Source organism: Lissotriton helveticus (assembly GCF_964261635.1).
Source record: "Lissotriton helveticus chromosome 1_1 unlocalized genomic scaffold, aLisHel1.1 SUPER_1_unloc_34, whole genome shotgun sequence".
NCBI classification, from domain to species: Eukaryota; Metazoa; Chordata; class Amphibia; order Caudata; family Salamandridae; genus Lissotriton; species Lissotriton helveticus.
The window spans coordinates 420,853-439,612 of record NW_027611675.1 but is presented as its reverse complement, the minus strand read 5'-3'; the positions used below and the strand labels follow the sequence as shown (position 1 = coordinate 439,612).

At 44.0% G+C, this 18,760-nt stretch overlaps 1 protein-coding gene across 1 annotated transcript; it reads left to right on the top strand.

Annotated features, from left to right (window-relative positions):
- Window positions 1-16,881: 16,881 nt before the first annotated feature.
- Window positions 16,882-18,361, top strand: LOC144805944 (uncharacterized; the record flags this gene model as incomplete). Its single annotated transcript, XM_078672407.1, has 1 exon — window positions 16,882-18,361. A coding segment is annotated over one exon (1,308 nt), but the record flags the coding sequence as incomplete, so codon positions are not given.
- Between the last annotated feature and the right edge of the window lie 399 nt (window positions 18,362-18,760).

Genomic DNA, 18,760 nt, shown 5'->3' with positions numbered 1-18,760 from the left:
CTCAAACCCCTTGTGTAAGCTTTCCAAAAATAGGATAGAAATTGGGATCCAGATCTGTGATCAATGCCTTTGGAATGCCATGTTTCGTAATAACACTTTGACTGAATTGTGTGGCTATTTGTTTTGCAGATGACTTCCCTTTCTGGGCAACGAAATGCTCAATTTTTTAGGAGGCTTCTTCTATGACTAATACTGAACTGAATCCCTGACTAGAAGGCAATTCAACAATCAAATCCATAGTCACAGTGTGCCAGGAAAATGGAGGGGTAGGCAAAGGTCTCAATAAACCCTTAGGAGCCAGCTTATCTATCTTCCCCATTGCACAAATCTCACAGACTTCCACATAAACTCGAACATCTTTGGACAACCCTGGCCACCAAAACTGTCTCCTTAACAACTCCTCCGTTTGATGGATTCCAGTTTGACAAGCCAAAGGACTGTCATGACAGTCGATCAATGCTTGTTGTTGAAGTTCTTTGATTGGTAAGTACAAGGCCTTGGAATGAAACGGTAATCCATCGACAATTTCTTGAGTTGACTCCTTCTCTGCCCAGGTCCGCATTTCTTCAGAAGTTAAGGCTTCATTGACTTGTCTACGACAGTTTTCTCACTAGTGGCTCCAACGATCTAAGTTTCAGGAATTATCTTTTGATCTTTGTTAGATCTGGGGGTCTCTCGTTGGCACAGGTAGGTACTTGTGACACGCAGGGACCCTCTCCTCTAGTCAGGACAAGGGGATTACACTCCTAAAATAACCCCTGCTCACCCTCTAGGCTTATTTCAGAGGCAATGTAAGTTAAGCAGTTGTGGCCACATACGGTAACCCAGTGACAACACTACAAATGGACACCACACAGGGTTTATATATAAAAAAAAGTAGACTTTATATAGTTACCACAAGACCATAAACGACAAAAATACACACTCTGATTACTTTAAGGTGGTAGATTTAAGCTTAGTTCTGTTCAGTTCTTAGATGCAACACGCTGCGTCAATGTACCTTAGGTTGCGTTGCGCTTTCACGACAAGCAATGTCGCAGTGATGGGAAATGCGGCAAAGTTCAGGTGCAAAGAAATAAAGACATGGAGATCTTCCAGATGCAACACGCTTCTCGGGGATGCGAGAAGATCTCGGTTCGATGCCTGGACTACAGCGGCAACATCCAAGAAGCGACGGCAGCAGCTCCAGCGGTGACGCTCTTCACCCACGATGCGTGGAGCTTCCACACGATACGACAACTACAGCGGCAACATCCAAGATGCGAAGGCAGCAGCTCCGACCGTGGTGCGATTCTCGGGGGATGCGAGGTGCTTTTGGTCGATGCGGTGCAATACGACAGTTCCAGCTGCGACACCCTCCTTCGGAGTTGCGACGGCAGGCACAGCGACGGCGACATGCTCCGACCTTGTTCCGAGATTGTTCTCCTGATGCGGTTCAAAGCGACAACTACATCGGCGACACCCTCCTTCAGAGTTGCGACGGCAGCAGCAGCGACGGAGACACACTTCCTCTTTGTTGCAACACGCTTGCCCCGATGCGGTGCAGTGTGACGGTTCCAGCAGCGACACCCTTCTTCGGAGTTGCGACGGCGACACGCCTCTTCTCGTTGAGTCGCGCTTCCAGCTCCTTGCGACATGCCGTTCCTCAGAAGGCCCAAAACAGCAACAGGCACTTCCACAAGAACTCTGGGGAGCTGAGGGTGAAGTCTGTAGTCCCTGAGACTTCAGCAGGAGGCAAGCTCTTTTCCAAGCCCTTGGAGATCCTTCACAAGTTGAAAGCAAAGTACACAAAGTTAATTTCTCCTTCCTTTGGCAGTAAGGCCACCCCTGCAGGCCAATCCCCCAAGCAGCACTTCAGCTTGGGAATAGTCTCTCCTCAGTTTCTTCAGGTTCCTCTCCTTAGTAAAGGTTTTTTCTTGTAGTCCAAAGTGATCTAATTTCATGGGATCAGGGTCCCAATATTTATAACCCAAAATCCTTTGTTCTCTGAGGGGAGAGAGGCCTCTGCCCAGTCCAAACTAGTTCTGAAGCACTCTGTTTACCAGACTTCTCCTTTCCTTTCATAGTACAGGGCATGCACATCAGACGCCCCACAGGAGGATGAGCCAGCATTGTGGAAGGCAAGTACAGTCCTGGAGCACTTTGTTTACAGGACTCCTTCTCTTCTTTCAGTGTGCAGGGCAGAGACATCAGCCGCTCCCCAGGAGGTGGAGTCAGCATTGTGGAAGGCAGGCACAGCCCTATTCAGAGTTCAGGTGCAATTCTTCCCTCCCATCTAGATGCAGATCTCTCTATTCACCACTCAGTGACTCATCCTGTCTCTCGGAATCTCCCAGCCCTGTCACTCACAAAATAAGACAAAGGAATACACAACCTAGGAGAGGCAGGCTTGAAAGGTTAGGCAAGCAAATACCTACTTTCTAAAAGTGGTATTTGCAAACACAGAATATTAAAACCAACTTCACTAAAAGATGTATTTTTATTATTCTGAGTTCAGGCATACTAAACTCGAATTTCTACCATGTTCTCCATTCTGGCCTATGGAAAACAGGTAGCCTTGCAATAGTGATAAAACAAAAATGGCTGTAATTCACTATTAGGACATGCCACACACATCAGGGCTTTTCCTACCAAATACTGACAATGCACCCTGCCTACCATTGGGGTGTCTGATATGAAGAAAGGGGAAGGTTTAGGGACTGGCAAGTGGGTGCACTTGCCCAGTCAGCATGACAGTACCACACTGCACACAGGCTCTGCAATGGCAGACCTTAGACACATTTTACAAGGCCGCTTCTGTGGGTGGCACAACCAGTGCTGCAAGCCCAACAGCAGCATTTGGAATTACATGCCCAGGGCACACTTAGCACACTAGACTAGGGTCTGATAAGTACACCAAATAGCCAAACATGGAACCACTGATTAATACATTAATTTATAATATGGAGAGCATATGCACTTTAGCACTGATCAGCAGTGGTAAAGTGCCCAGAGTCATTAAACCAATAAAAACAGGTCAGAAAAAATACAGGAGGAAGGCAAAAAGTTCAGGGATGACCCTGCAAAAAGGACTAAGTCCAACAATCTCTAATGGGACTCTTTCTTCCATCCGTGTCAATGCGAGACAAGGCATCTACCTTTCCATTATTTCTTCGCGGCCGATAATTATTACAAAGTCATAATTGGCGAAATACAGGGACCCTCTAAGTTGGCATGCTGTGGGCGTTCTGGCAGACTTCAGAAACTGAAGATTCCGGTGATCGGTGAATACCGTCACCACATGTTTTGCTCTGAGAAGGTAATGTCGTCATTCTTGGAAGTCTCTTTGAAAGCGAGGAGTTCTTTTTTCCGAAATAGTATCAGTTATTTCCGCTGGTTGCAATTCTCTAGAGTAATATGCCACCGGATGCAACTGTTCGGTCTCTTAGTGTCTCTGTGAAAGTACCCCTCCGACGGCCTGTTCTGAAGCATCAGTCTCCAGGTAAAACGGTTGCGTAGGATCCGCATGCAGCAGAATTGGCGCAGCGGAAAAACTCTTCTTCAGGAACTGGAAAGCATCTTCTGCCTCGGCAGACCATTAAAAGGGTACTCCTTTCTAGCAATTTAGTAATTGGAGGTACCTTCAGGGAAAATTCTTGAATGAATCTGCGATAGAAATCTGCAAACCAGATGAAGCTCTGTATTTCATTGACAGAGGTTGGAGGAGGCCGATTTAAGAACGCCTCATTCATTTTAGCATCCATGGTAAGACCTTGTGGAGCAATTACAAATCCCAAGAAATCCACAGGTTTCACTCCAAAAGTGCATTTTTCAAGTTTTACGTAAAGCTCGCTTTCCTTCGGGCAATGCAAAACTCTTTTGTCCTGTTGCTGATCTTCTTCTGATGAGGAATAAATCAAAATGTTTTCGATGTAAACAATCGTGCATTGATCAATGAACCCCCTCAGTACATCATTAATGAAGTACTGGAACGCTGCAGGAGCGTTGCTCATACTGTAGGGCATCACTTGGTAGTCATATAATCCATACTTTGTTCTGAATGCTGTTTTCCATTCGTCTCCACTTCTCACACAAATTAAATGGCAAGCCCCCTGTAAGTCTAACTTCATGAAGATTTTGGCATCTTTCAGTTGATCTAGAAGAACTGAAATCAGGGGAAGAGGATAATGAGTCTTCATTGTAATGTTGTTCAAGGCACAATAATCTATACACCTTTTCAGATCTCCGTCATGTCTCGGAACGAAAAATAACAGTGAAGAAACGGGGGACTGTGATGGTCGTATGAACCCGTTTTCTAAGTATTTCTGAATGTAATCTTTAAGATGCCGGTTTTCAGCTTCAGTAAGCGCAGTGCTGCATTAGGTAAACCCAAACATGAAGTCAGCTGATGCCGATAAGGCGTTTGACTCCCTGGAGTAGCCTTTTATGATCGAGACGTTTAGATGGCTTGGTATGTCAGGGAGTTTGAGATCACGTATGAAGCTGCTGGACACACAGCCTATGGCCTGCATTTACGTAAATGGGCTCAACTCAGACGCCATTCAGATCGCTTGGGGCACTGGGCTTAGTGTTATAATTTCTGATGTCTTCGTCTCAAACTGGAGGGTCGCTAATTTGAATCCAGGTTGGTGCACTAGGGAATAGTGACTTGTATATTTTTACAGTGCTGTGACGTCCCTGCCCGTGAGAGGCAGTACTTTGAATAGGAAAGCCAATAGTTTAAAGAAAGAATTAAACAAAATATAAAATAGGCTATACAAATTATAGCACGGGCTGTACAGAGTATAAGATCAGTCGAGCATAATTTGCAAAAAGAGAGAACATGTAAATTTGTACTGTGCTATCAGATGTTGCATTTTTAGTAACCACAATCATACTGTAGCTAGTGTTAACCTTGTTTTAAGGTTTCCATGAAAATACTGCATTAAAATAGTACTGGTAACACCCTCACAGTAATCTTAAAAAGAATTACTCTTTGTCACCATGAACCTCCAGGTTTGTTGTGCCCTCTGGTGGTCTGCTCCATTGCCCGCACTCATCTAGTGCAGCTCGGTGATGCCAGCACAATTGGAACAGCCTGGCAGGGTGCACACATCTCAGCTATAAAAGTCCTGCTCGTTGGGTGGCAGAAGCTACCAGGCAGCAAGTATCCCGAAGTGAGTGTCCACATGCCAGTTTGTGGATCGTGTTAGCAACCCAACCATATCAGCATACTACGATTCTTTACCGCCACCAAACAAGCAAACTGACCCAGGAGTTACAAATTAGCCATGTCGGCACCGGGCCATTGCTTACATTGATGGCCCCACCCAGGTCTCTGGCCCTCTGGACAGCTATCGAAACAGAGGACATGCCCTTTTGAGAAGCTGGTAACCCCAGTGCTTTTTCGAGCAGTACTTTTATCGTGGCGCTCCATTTTACGCGGCCAACTCTCACCCCAATGGCCTTCTCAAATGATGCGATGTTTGGGTGACATTCGTTCCGCAAATTCCTGAAGCGTGCATAAAGCACAAGCCCGAAACCTATCAGCCTATATCTTCCAGGAACAACACGTAACGAGAAGAACAAACGCAGAATTCAAATGTTTTGATAGACCAATGTCATAGTCACAGTGTGATGCGCTGTAGTCGTTCACCGTATTAGCAGGTCTTTTGTAATTAGGTGCTCCTACCTGGAGACGGTGGTTATGTGGTCACTATTATTAAGGGGTTATTGTCCGTCATTGCGGTACACTGTCTACCTTGATACTTCTGCTTTTCCTTAACCTTTGTGTTGTTCTAAATGTACCCGTAACCTTTATAAGGCAAATCGATAAGCTTTATAATGTTCTCTATCAGTTGTCGCTTTATACCCTTCTAGTAAAATATGCCAGCCAAACTTGAAATGAGTACACTTTGTTGTGAGAATAGCTATTGTTGCCGCTGATTTCTTTTATTGCAGCACAGCAATGCCTCTATTATAAATCGAACATTGATTATTCGAATAGTATTGATTTAATTCCAGAGTGACTTTTGCACCATTAAGGCGATAAATAATACCTCATTGGATCGGTTTATCCTGTTACTACTTTTTCCAAAGGTTATTACTTGGCCACGTTACATTCTGGTAAATAGTCCATGAGAGTGGGCACCTTGTACCCCTCCCCCCCACGAGAGGCAATGTCTATGTGGTAATCAAACTCTCGTGTCATCGGTAGGCTAAGGGTAAGATTTATTCACCACTCACCCAACTGCACCAGGAACATAACTGCTGGGAACACTCCTGGCAACGCATCAACAACAACATTCCAGGAGCCGCTGGAAGGAATCTATAGTTAAAGAGGCATCACCACAGTCTGGGCCCATTTTTAAAAGCACAGCTTTAGGATGGTTGTAAATACCCCCGATCTTGGACATAAATGGGGGGAGAAGCATACATTTACTTAGTGATTCCTGAAGCTCACTATTTTACAAATTGGTAGGTCAGGGTTAAACACAGAGTCTCCTGGTTGCACAGTTTCCTAGTGCAGTAAACCACATGTGGGGTGGTGGAGATCGTGAGGGAGAGGCCGAGGGACTACAATCCTAGGATAAGGACCTGTATAGTGGCCCTGTCGAGAAGTAACATTTGGTGTTTATTTCCAGCATCTTTAGGTAAAGTGGTAAAGCCGGGATTAGATGTTATGTCTCCCCTCGGCCCCTCCTAGGATGATTGGTCTGTTTGTAAAGGCGCTTTCGTGTACTGCGTACATGTGAGGTGCAGAGCCCATTTCAGGTGTCTCCCTGTATCTAAGTAGCCTCTAAAGTTGTGTGCTGTTCCATAAAGTTAGTGATACTCTGCATTCTCTCCTCTCACTGCATGTCACGTCACTGCTTTTTAGAGTCACTCCTTGTATTGAAATTCTTTGTAAAGCAGATGACCCTTGTAGGAAAAATTATAATATCTCTGACACCCCTTGGTACGTAATATCCCATACCTGGCCCCCCAAAAAAAACGTACTCTGCATGATTTACTATATGGTAATACTTCCTTCAAATATTGCTAATTTTGCCCATGCTACAGTCCATATGAAACTAGTCTTTGCCCTCCCACCCTCTTGTCCACACAGTACACTAGATCCCGCCAGCTATTACATGCTCACCTGCATCAGATTCTTCTAGTGCCTGGCCTGTGTTATTGCATTGTTTGCATTAGATTCTCCTAGTGCCTGGCCTGTGTTATTATATTGTTTGCATCAAATTCTCCGGGTGCTTGGCCTGTGTTATTGCGTTGTTTGCTTCAGATTCTCCTCCTGCCTGGACTGTGTTATTGCATTGTTTGCATCAATCCTAGTGCCTGGCCTGTGTTATTATATTGTTTGTGCCAGATTCTCTTAGTGCCTGGCCTGTGTTATTGCATTGTTTGTGTGAGATTCTTCTAGTGCCTGGCCTGTGTTATTGCATTGTTTACATCAGATTCTCCTAGTGTCTGGCCCGTGTTATTGCATTGTTAGTGTCAGATTCAATTCAATTAATGCATTGTTTGCATCAGATTCTCCCAGCGCCTGGCCTGTGTTATTGCATCGTTTACACCAGATTTTCCTTGTGCCTGGCCAGTGTTATTGCATTGTTTACATAAGATTCTCCTAGTGTCTGGCCCGTGTTATTGCATTGTTTGCGTCAGATTCTCCCAACCCCTGTTCTGTGTTATTGCATTGTTTATATCAGATTTTCCTTGTGCCTGGCCATTGTTATTGCATTGTTTACATCAGATTTTCCTTGTGCCTGGCCAGTGTTATTGCATTGTTTACATCAGATTCTCCTAGTGTCTGGCCCGTGTTATTGCATTGTTTGCGTCAGATTCTCCCAACCCCTGTTCTGTGTTATTGCATTGGTTATATCAGATTTTCCTTGTGCCTTGCCTGTGTTATTGCATTGTTTGCAGCAGATTCTCCTCGTTCCTGGCCTGTGTTATTGCATTGTTTGTGTGAGATTCTTCTAGTGCCTGGCCTGTGTTATTGCATTGTTTGCATCAGATTCTCCTCGTGCCTGGCCTGTGTTATTTTGGGAAGCAAGGGGAGTTAGGTCCTGGGACTTGTAGTCAGTTGGACCATTTATAATTGGGAAAAAGAGCAATTTGCCGACTACAAATTATTTTAAACCCACTATTCAAGGGAAAACAAACCAATTGATACTCCTAGGTAGTTGGGGTATATATCATTCATACCCTTTTAGTTTATTTTTTTGAAATGTGAACGTCTCATATGAAAAGGACACTTTTTGTTCTCTCACAATTACCAATTTTTCATCATATATACAAATATACAATACATTTAGACGATACAACACTTACATATACAAACTTTCTTCTAAATATATACAAACTATTATTTCTCAAAAAAGACAAGAGTCAAGCTTTCGACTCACAAAATGATTCAACTACAAACAAATGCAACCAATGTTTTTCAAACAATTAATACACCATAAATTAATTCTGTGGTCTATTAAGCAACTAATAGCTAATCTTTTTCTGTGTGCCTGTGTTATTAGCATTGTTTGCGTCAGATTCTCCCAACGCCTGGCCTGTGTTTTTGCATTGTTTACATCAGATTCTCCTTGTGCCTGGCCTGTGTTATTGCATTGTTAACATCAGATTCTCCTAGTGTCTGGCCCGTCTTATTGCATTGTTTGCGTCAGATTCTCCTAACGCCTGGCCAGTGTTATTACATTGTTTACATCAGATTTTCCTTGTGCCTGGCCTGTGTTATTGCATTGTTTGCATCAGATTCTCCCAAAGCCTGGCCTGTGTTTTTGCATTGTTTACATCAGATTCTCCTTCGTGCCTGGCCTGTGTTTTTGCATTGTTTACATCAGATTCTCCTCGTGCCTGGCCTGTGTTATTGCATTGTTTACATCAGATTCTCCTAGTTTCTGGCTCGTGTAATTGCATTGTTTGCGTCAGATTCTCCCAACGCCTGGCCAGTGTTATTGCATTGTTTACATCTGATTTTCCTTGTGCCTGGCCTGTGTTATTGCATTGTTTACATCAGATTTTCCTTGTGCCTGGCCAGTGTTATTGCATTGTTTACATCAGATTCTCCTAGTGTCTGGCCCGTATTATTGCATTGTTTGCGTCAGATTCTCCCAACGCCTGGCCTGTGTTATTACATTGTTTACATCAGATTTTCCTTGTGCCATGCCTGTGTTATTGCATTGTTTACATAAAGATTTTCCTTGTGCCTGGACTGTGTTATTGTATTGTTTGCATCAGATTCACCTAGTGCCTGGCCAGTGTTATTGCATTGTTTGCATCAGATTCTCCTCGATCCAGGCCTGTGTTATTGCATTGTTTGCATCAGATTCTCCTCGAGCCTGGCCTGTGTTATTGCATTGTTTACATCAGATTTTCCCAACGCCTGACCTGTGTTATTGAATTGTTTACATCAGATTTTCCTTGTGCATGGCCTGTGTTATTGCATTGTTTACATCAGATTTTCCTTGTGCCTGGACTGTGTTATTTCAGTGTTTGTGTCAGATTCACCTAGTGCCTGGACTGTGTTATTGCATTGTTTGCATCAGATTCTCCTCAAGTCTGGGCTGTGTTATTGCATTGTTTACATCAGATTTTCCCAACACCTGGCCTGTTATTGCATTGCTAACATCAGATTTTCCTTGTGCCTGGCCGGTGTTATTGCATTGTTTATATCAGATTTTCCTTGTGTCTGGACTGTGTTTTTGCAGTGTTTGTGTCAGATTCACCTAGTGCCTGGCCAGTGTTATTGCATTATTTGCATCAGATTCACATAGTTCCTGACCTGTGTTATTGCATTGTTTGCATCAGATTTTCCTTGTGCCTGGCCTGTGTTATTGCATTGTTCACATCAGATTTTACTTGTGCATGGACTGTGTTATTGCAGTGTTTACGTCGGATTCACCTAGTGCCTGGCCAGTGTTATTGCATTGTTTGCATCAGATTCACCTAGTGCCTGACCTGTGTTATTGCATTGTTTGCATCAGATTCTCCTCGTGCCTGGCCTGTGTTATTGCATTGTTTGCATCAGATTCACCTAGTGCCTGACCTGTGTTATAGCATTGTTTGCATCAGATTCTCCTCTAGCCTGGCCTGTGTTATTGCATGTTTGCATCAGAATCTCCTAGTGCCTTGCCTGTGTTATTGCATTGTTTGCGTTAGATGCTCCTCGTACCTGGCCTGTGTTATTAGCATTGTTTGCGTCAGATTTTCCCAACGCCTGGCCTGTGTTATTGCATTGTTTAAATCAGATTCTCCTCGTGCCTGGTTTGTGTTAAGGCATTGTTTACATCAGATTCTCCTCGTGCCTGGCCCGTGTTATTGCATTGTTTGCGTCAGATTCTCTCAACGCCTGGCCTGTGTTATTGTATTGTTTACATCAGATTTTCCTCATGCCTGGCCTGTGTTATTGTATTGTTTACATCAGATTCTCCATGTGCCTGGACTGTGTTATTGCATTGTTTGCATCAGATTCATCTAGTGCCTGTCCAGTGTTATTGCAGTGTTTGCATCAGATTCTCCTCAAGCCTGGCCTGTGTTATTGCACTGTTTACGTCAGATTTTCCCAACACCTGGCCTGTTATTGCATTGTTTACATCAGATTTTCCTTGTGCCTGGCCTTGGTTATTGCATTGTTTACATCAGATTTTCCTTGTGCCTGGACTGTGTTATTGCAGTGTTTGTGTCAGATTTACCTAGTGCCTGGCCAGTGTTATTGCATTGTTTGCATAAGATTCACCTAGTGCCTGACTTGTGTTATTGCATTGTTTACATTAGATTTTCCTTGTGCGTGGCCTGTGTTATTACATAGTTTACATCAGATTTTACTTGTGCCTGGCCTGTGTTATTGCAGTGTTTGTGTCAGATTCACCTAGTGCCTGGCCAGTGTTATTGCATTGTTTCCATCACATTCACCTAGTGCCTGACCTGTGTTATTACATTGCTTGCATCAGATTCTCCTCGTGCCTGACCTGTGTTATTACATTGTTTGCATCAGATTCTCCTCGAGCCTGGCCTGTGTTATTGCATTGTTTGCATCACATTCACCTAGTGCCTGACCCGTGTTAATGCATTGTTTGCATCAGATTCTCCTCGTGCCTGGCCTGTGTTATTGCATTGTTTACATCAGATTCTCCTAGTGTCTGCCCCGTGTTATTGCATTGTTTGAGTCAGATTCTCCCAAAGCCTGGCCTGTGTGATTGCATTGTTTACATCAGATTTTCCTTGTGCCTGGCCTGTATTATTGGATTGTTTACATCGGATTTTCCTTGTGCCTGGAATGTGTTATTGCATTGTTTGCATCAGATTCACCTAGTGCCTGGCCAGTGTTAATGCATTGTTTGCATCAGATTCACCTAGTGTCTGACCTGTGTTATTACATTGTTTACATCAGATTGTCCCAACGCCTGGCCTATGTTATTGCAGTGTTTACATCAGATTTTCCTTGTTCCTGGCCAGTGTTATTGCATTGTTTGCGTCACGTTTTTCTAGTACCTGGTCTGTTATTGCATTATGTGAGCTGCTTGGTGTGTTATTATTTTAATAGTTGCAGCTTTTCTAACAAACATGGTACCTTTTATCCCAATCAAGTGCATCTGACTGCAAATACACTGCACTCTCCCTGCACTAGCAATCTACTTCCTATTTATGTAGCAACAGTCAGCCCAGCATGTCTGCCAGAGATGTCGTAGGGTCAGAAACAGTACATAGGTCATTAGTGAGTAAAATTTTAAATGAAGAAGCTGCTGTGATAGACAGCAAAACATCCATGTCGAAACATCAGCAGTAGGACAATAGTACATGGAACGATAATCGTAGATTTATTTACACTTCTGTGCGGTGCGTGCCACTTAATGTTCTTTTCTTCCACTCTCATGAGATGGTTTTACAAGGCAACTCTGAGCTCAGAGTGTGGAGCTTCCACGAAACCTAGAGACAGGCCGTTCCAAAGACGTTAACAGAGAAGGTTTTAGTGAAGTGCAGATGGACTGGTAATCCCTGAGGGGGGGTAAGAAAATGTCAGCAATTTGTAGAGGGCCCTCTTTTGGGTGCGAACCACCCAGCTTCATGCGATATGGACTTGAGGGTTTCTGCTTGCGCAGAATGAGTTACATTCTGATAGCAAAATGGAGGACCTTGTCCAAAGGCGATAGATGCTACCAAGGATTAACATCTTCAGTTACGACAGACAGAGAAAGTCCATGTACCTCGAGGTGCTTGAAAAGCTTTCTCTGCTCTGCTGTGTGAAAAGTTAGCCTGGCATATGATGTCCACTAGTTCTAGTGGGCACCTTGCACCAGTCTAATCGACCTTTATTGATGGTGCTTGTGAAGTCCACCTTATAGAAAGCTATCCTAGTGGTAGCATGTGCCAGCAGTCATCAGGCTAAGACTTCTCTAGGCGAGTTAAGCGAGTTGTTTTACCATTTATAATCTCTTGAGTACCAATTGAAAGTACACCACACAAGGTATATATCAAATATATATGTATTTATTCTAAAGCGCACTGAGTGTGGAGCTTCCACAAATCCCAGAGACGGGCCGTTCCAAAGACGGTAACAGAGAAGGTTGAAAGATCTGAGTCTTGATCCCGGCAGATGGACGGGTGATCCCCGAGGGGGTGTAGTTGGTCTGTGTGTTGCCACGGCTTTTCAGGGGGTGTAAGAAAATGTCAGCAATTTGTGGAGGGCCTTTTTTTAGGGGAGAACCACCCAGCTTCATGCAATACGGACTAAAGGGTTTGAGTCTGCGCAGGATGAGTTACATTCTTATAGCAAAATGGAGGACCTTGTAAAGTAAAAAAAGTAAAGTCCACATTTGTAAAGCGCACAATCACCCGTAAGGGTCTCTAGGCGCTGGGGGCCGTCGGGAAGATTAAGCGAGCTATTGCCCAGAGTCACATGGTGCTGGGCTAACCTGCCGCCGGAGCCGGGGATCGAACCGTGGTCCCCAGATTCCAGCGTCAGTCGCCCTGGCCGCGGCGCCACACCTCCTCCCTTGTCCAAAGGGGATTGATGTTACCAAGTATTAACATATTCAGTTATGACATATAGTGAAAGTCCATTTACTTCGAGTTGCTTGAAAAGCTTTCTGCACTCTGCTGGTGCAGGCTGGCTGTTTAGTCTCTAGTTGGCATTTGCCAGGGGATGTTCAGATACAGTGGTAGAATTAAACCTTGGAGCAGCACTTGTAGTGTTGACTCTTGGAGTCTTGTAGTGTGTGCTGGCTGCGGTAGAACTGTCTTAATGTTCCATGGAGCTCAGAAAACACAGACTCTCCGTCCTCTCAGAGCACGAGGTCTGTGGCTTGACCAGTAGAACTGCAATAAAGAAGATGACCTGGACCAGTTCTACCTCTGTCGACCTTTGAACTGATCATTGAGGAACGAAGCCCTTGTCTGGAAGGAAGATATGCACAAGGCACAGCTGACCGAAGTCCTGCCTGGAAGGAAGATCTGTACAGGGCACCGCTGACAGAAGTACAGCCTGGAAGGAAGATCTGCATGAGGCATGGCTGACAGAATTCCTGCCTGGAACGAAGATCTGCACGACAAGGCACAGCTGACCGAAGCCTCTGCCTGGAATGAAGATCTGCACAGGGCACAGTTGACGGAAGGTCTGCCTGGCGGTGACCTCAACGGAGTGTGAGACCCACAAACCACAAGATCCGTCAAGCCCAGCTAGCCAGACTGGACGCAATGTACAGCAAATGCCTGATTTATATTTCAGCGGATGGTTTATTCCATCACAAATGTGACAGGTATCCTGCCCACCCCATTAAAAATGCATTATATCCTCTGGCAATTATAATAAGGCAGACAGGATATGTGTCACGTTTTGATTAGGCCTTTGTGTAGTTCGCAGAGTTTTACTCCACGGAACTTCACGAAGCACCAGGAAAACTCTGCCGTACTCCGCTGACTTCCGCTAATGGCAGAGTTTGTTAAGTTGCGCTGCTCTCACTGATTTTTAGTGCCAGGAGTTTGTCCCGCACTGTAAAATCAGCACGAACAGCACTTCCCTTCGTGCCAGAGGGCGCTGCTGCCTCTGCCTCTCTAATTGACATTCTTATCGAGTGGCAGCTTGATCAACGAGAATGACTGAGTTCTACCCTCGAGTGGTCGCGACCTGCCGTGACCTCCCGCAATGAGAACTATTACCAGCAGGAAGTCTAGCGCGTTATATTTTCCCACAAGCGCTCGTCACCTTACCGTTGGCGCATCACAAGCTACGCCGGCAGAGTGGAATTCTTCACCAACTCCTAGTATTGAGGCAATAATCTGTTGGAAAAACTCTAAACTAGGCCCTAAGTCGGCAATAAGTGTTGTAGAAGAAGTGAGATCCATGGCCTTGTGACTATCAGGCCGTTATGTGACTTCTTATGAACCCCACAGAGTGAGTGCGCAGTCAGAGGGCAGTAGGGGGGTCGCAGGACAAGAAATTAGTAAACTTGGATATGAGAAATATGGAAAGGTAGAAATGTCGCATCACCTGTGGATACCTGACACCTCCTTCTGCTCTGCCAAATGGTCATCCGGTCACAAAGTGGCATCCTGGACCCCTAAAGGACAACATTATACCTGATGCCATGTAATGGTGGAAAAGGGGGGGAAAAAAGAGTAATATGCACACATCTGCTGCAGGGATATGTCAGGTAAATTATTGGTTGTGATGGATTCTCTATAAGTACTAAATTACTGATATCGTTGAATATTATATTTTATGATTCAACGTTTGTTTGCCTGATCTGCGCTTATAGTGTATTGGATGGGCCTAACAGTGAACCCCCTCGTTCTGTTTTACACAAAAGCCCCGGAAGGAGCTGTATCTTACAAAACCTTTTGTACTTTAGGAAGAGCTGAGGGCTTGCTTTTTAAAGTTATTTTTCAGGGCCAGAACCGGGTGCTGTAGGCTGCACTAGTTTCAGGGAGATGGACAGATGTTATGGTGATAGGAAACCCCCCTCAACCCACAATAATGTTCGAATCTGCCAGGTTAGAAGAAACCAGATATGCTTGAACCAAGGGAGCTGTTGAAAGTGTCAAAGCTGACTTATGAACAGCGGGTAAAGACAGGAGTTGGTATTTGAGATGATCTTAAGTCAATCGGAAAGGAACGAGAAGAAGTGTGTGAATGGAGTTACTTTTGTTGTATACTTCATAAAGAGTTACTGGACATTTTGCAGCTTTGAAATCTTGACCATATGCGTCTATCTTAAGCTATACCGCTAAGCACTTGGGTGCTCCGTGAGCGCCCTTACTTTGCTAAGTTACTCTGTAAACACTAGTAAATCACCTCCTTTTCAGTCATTAATAAGCTGTTACCCTATCAACAGACTTGTTTGTTAAATATCTGTGTAAATATTGCTTGCTAAGTTTCAGAGGCGGTAAAGAAGAAGGGGGAGATTTACTAACATTTTGTGCCGTATTTCTATCACAAAAGTGGCACAAAACAGCACAAAATCCCTTTTTCCTAATTTCCTTTCAAGCAAATAATGTAAAATTAATGTGAAGTCGCGCATAGCACTGAGTTACATTACTTTGCGCCATTGGGGACTGCCAAGGGTGGTGCATGGCCGTTCCAGTGCAACCACCCATGGTTTCTCATGCTTAACCCAATTTACCAAATACAGTAGATTGAGTTTAGCATGAGAAAAGTGCACACTTTTAAACTAGGTGCAAGGAAGGAGAAATGCTTTAGTTTGTCCTTCCTTTTCTGACTTTGCATGCGTGCTGCACTGTGCAACACGATACAAAGTGGGAAAAGCTTTCCCTCGTGTCTAGGCATCGTATTTTGTACAGGAAGGGTGTCCTTCCTGTACAAAATCTATGCTGGGCTCACACACACACCCTAGCGCTCTGGTGCCAAGGTGTGTGCATGGCGCAAGGCCGCTGTAATCAGTGCCAGAGCAAGGGAAAGGGAAGGAGTGAGCCATATATTTGAAAATATGGTCCTCTCCTTCTCCCTTCCTGTCGCGCAACGAAGCGCAGCGCAGCCGTGCTTTGGAGGGGGGAGTGCTGCGTTGCATTTCGTGGAGATTTGGTAAATCTCCTCTGAAATTTCTTTTACAACCAGTTAAACATTGTGAATTCTCATTCCATTATGTTTCAATTCAGTAATTTTAAATATCTTTACATCCAACAGAAAACCATCCTTGGATGTATGAAATGACCATCAACAATGAAGCTAATGCTGTAAATCTTCAATAATAGCAGAAATAATGAGCTACAATATTCAGGAAATCATCAGCGCAGTCGGCGACAGGGGAACCTGCACACAAACTGACAGATCCCGGATGAAGCATCAAAGGGCAGTTCAGTGATTGCAAGACGAAGAAATGACCTCTGCAAAATTAAGGCAACAACAATAACAAACCGCCTCCTGTATAAACAAGTGTCCAACACCAGCTTTGATCATGGGATCGGTATGATGTGATTACCGCAGTGCTCTTTTTTCTAATATAATGACAAGCCATCATTTAGTACTCTAGGTGAATTGTAAACTCTTTCTGGGTAACTCACAACAGTCAGAGAAAAGCACAACAGAGCGGAGCCAGACAACTGACGGGTAAAAAAAAGAGGAGTTCTTGTATCTACAATACAACAGACTGTCTCAATTTGCATCGGCCAATGGGAAGATACAACTTTACCCGCAAGCGTGCATAGCCATAATCCAATCTAAAGGCACAATCGCCTACAAAGACACCTTCTACGTATTAGAAGTGTGGCAAATGTTTGGTGGCTATTGTATTTTATTGTTAAAACAGAAATCAAACGTGTAAAATACCGCACACAGATGAAGTGTGTGAGAAAAACACAAGTGCTTTATCAGCCATGTTGGCCCATCATGAAATACAGTCAAGGGATGTAGACAACTATATACCCGACCCACAGACACTAACCAAGAAAGAAGAATCATACACATGCAGCAAGAGCTTTACTTTGTCATCACTACTCAAGATTCATCAGCACACGTACACAGGACAAAAACCATTCAAGTGCAGTGAATGTGTAAAGAGCTTTAGTCAGTTATCAAACCTTCAAAGTCATCAGCAAACTCACACAGGAGAAAAGCCATTCAAGTGCAGTGAATGTGTAAAGAGCTTTAGTCAGTTATCAAACCTCCAAATTCATCAGAGAACACACACAGGAGAAAAACCATTCAAGTGCAGTGAATGTGTAAAGAGCTTTAGACACTTATCAAATCTCCAAATTCATCAGCGAACACACACAGGGGAAAAACCATTCAAGTGCAGTGAATGTGCAAAGTACTTTAGTGAGTTATCGAGCCTTCAAAGACATCAACGAACACACACAGGGGAAAAACCATTCAAGTGCAGTGAATGTGCAAAGTACTTTAGTGAGTTATCAAACCTTCAAAGGCATCAGCGAACTCACACAGGAGAAAACCCATTCAAGTGCAGTGAATGTGTAAAGAGCTTTAGTCAGTTATCAAACCTCCAAATTCATCAGAGAACACACACAGGAGAAAAACCATTCAAGTGCAGTGAATGTGTAAAGAGCTTTAGACACTTATCAAATCTCCAAATTCATCAGCGAACACACACAGGGGAAAAACCATTCAAGTGCAGTGAATGTGCAAAGTACTTTAGTGAGTTATCGAGCCTTCAAAGACATCAACGAACACACACAGGGGAAAAACCATTCAAGTGCAATGAATGTGCAAAGTACTTTAGTGAGTTATCAAACCTTCAAAGGCATCAGCGAACTCACACAGGAGAAAACCCATTCAAGTGTAGTGAATGTGTAAAGAGCTTTAGTCAGTTATCAAACCTCCAAATTCATCAGAGAACACACACAGGAGAAAAACCATTCAAGTGCAGTGAATGTGTAAAGAACTTTAGTAACTTATCAGACCTACAAAGACACCAGCGAACACACACAGGGGAAAAGCCATTCAAGTGCAGTGAATGTGTGAAGAGCTTTAGTCGATTATCAGTGCTTAAAAGCCATCAGCGAACACACACAGGGGAAAAACCATTCAAGTGCACTGAATGTACAAAGTGCTTTAGTGGGTTATCAAGCCTTCAAAGACATCAGCGAACACACACGGGGGCAAAACCCCATCATTGTAGCGAATGTGACAGTAGTTTTCGTGACTCTTCAGCATTAAGGAATCATCAGCAAACTCACACAGGAGAAAAACCATTCAAGTACAATGAATGTGGGAAGAGCTTTAGTTGATTATTAGACCTACAAAGACATCAGCGAACACACACAGGGGAAAAGTCATACCATTGCATTGAATGTGTGACAGCTTTACTCAGTTTTCAAGCCGTCAAAGACACCAGCGTAGACACACAGGTGAAAAGCCATTCAAGTGCAGTGAATGTGCAAAGTGCTTTAGTCAGTTATCAGTAAGCATGGGCGGATTTTGCGAATTGGCAATCCGCGAAATTGCGTATTTACGGATTCGTAATCCGCAAAATCCGCGAACTGTCGCGAATTTGCGGATATTTTTTTGTGTTTGCAAGGATTTCTGCCAGTTCGCGAGGATTTTGTACCAGTTCGCAAACGCGAACTTACTTTTCGGGTAGCAACGGTCGCGAACATGTTGTTTCTACATCTGGTTCATCACAGCACCCTCTGTTTCACCACTGCCACCCTCTGGCTCACCCATGCCACCCTCTGGCTCACCCATGCCACCCTCTAGTTCATCACTGTAGATTATGGGTGGAAAAGCACACCTGCCCTGCCTCAACTGACATAAATGAATTAGGGGCTGATTGATGTGTTACTGAATTTGAACTTCCTG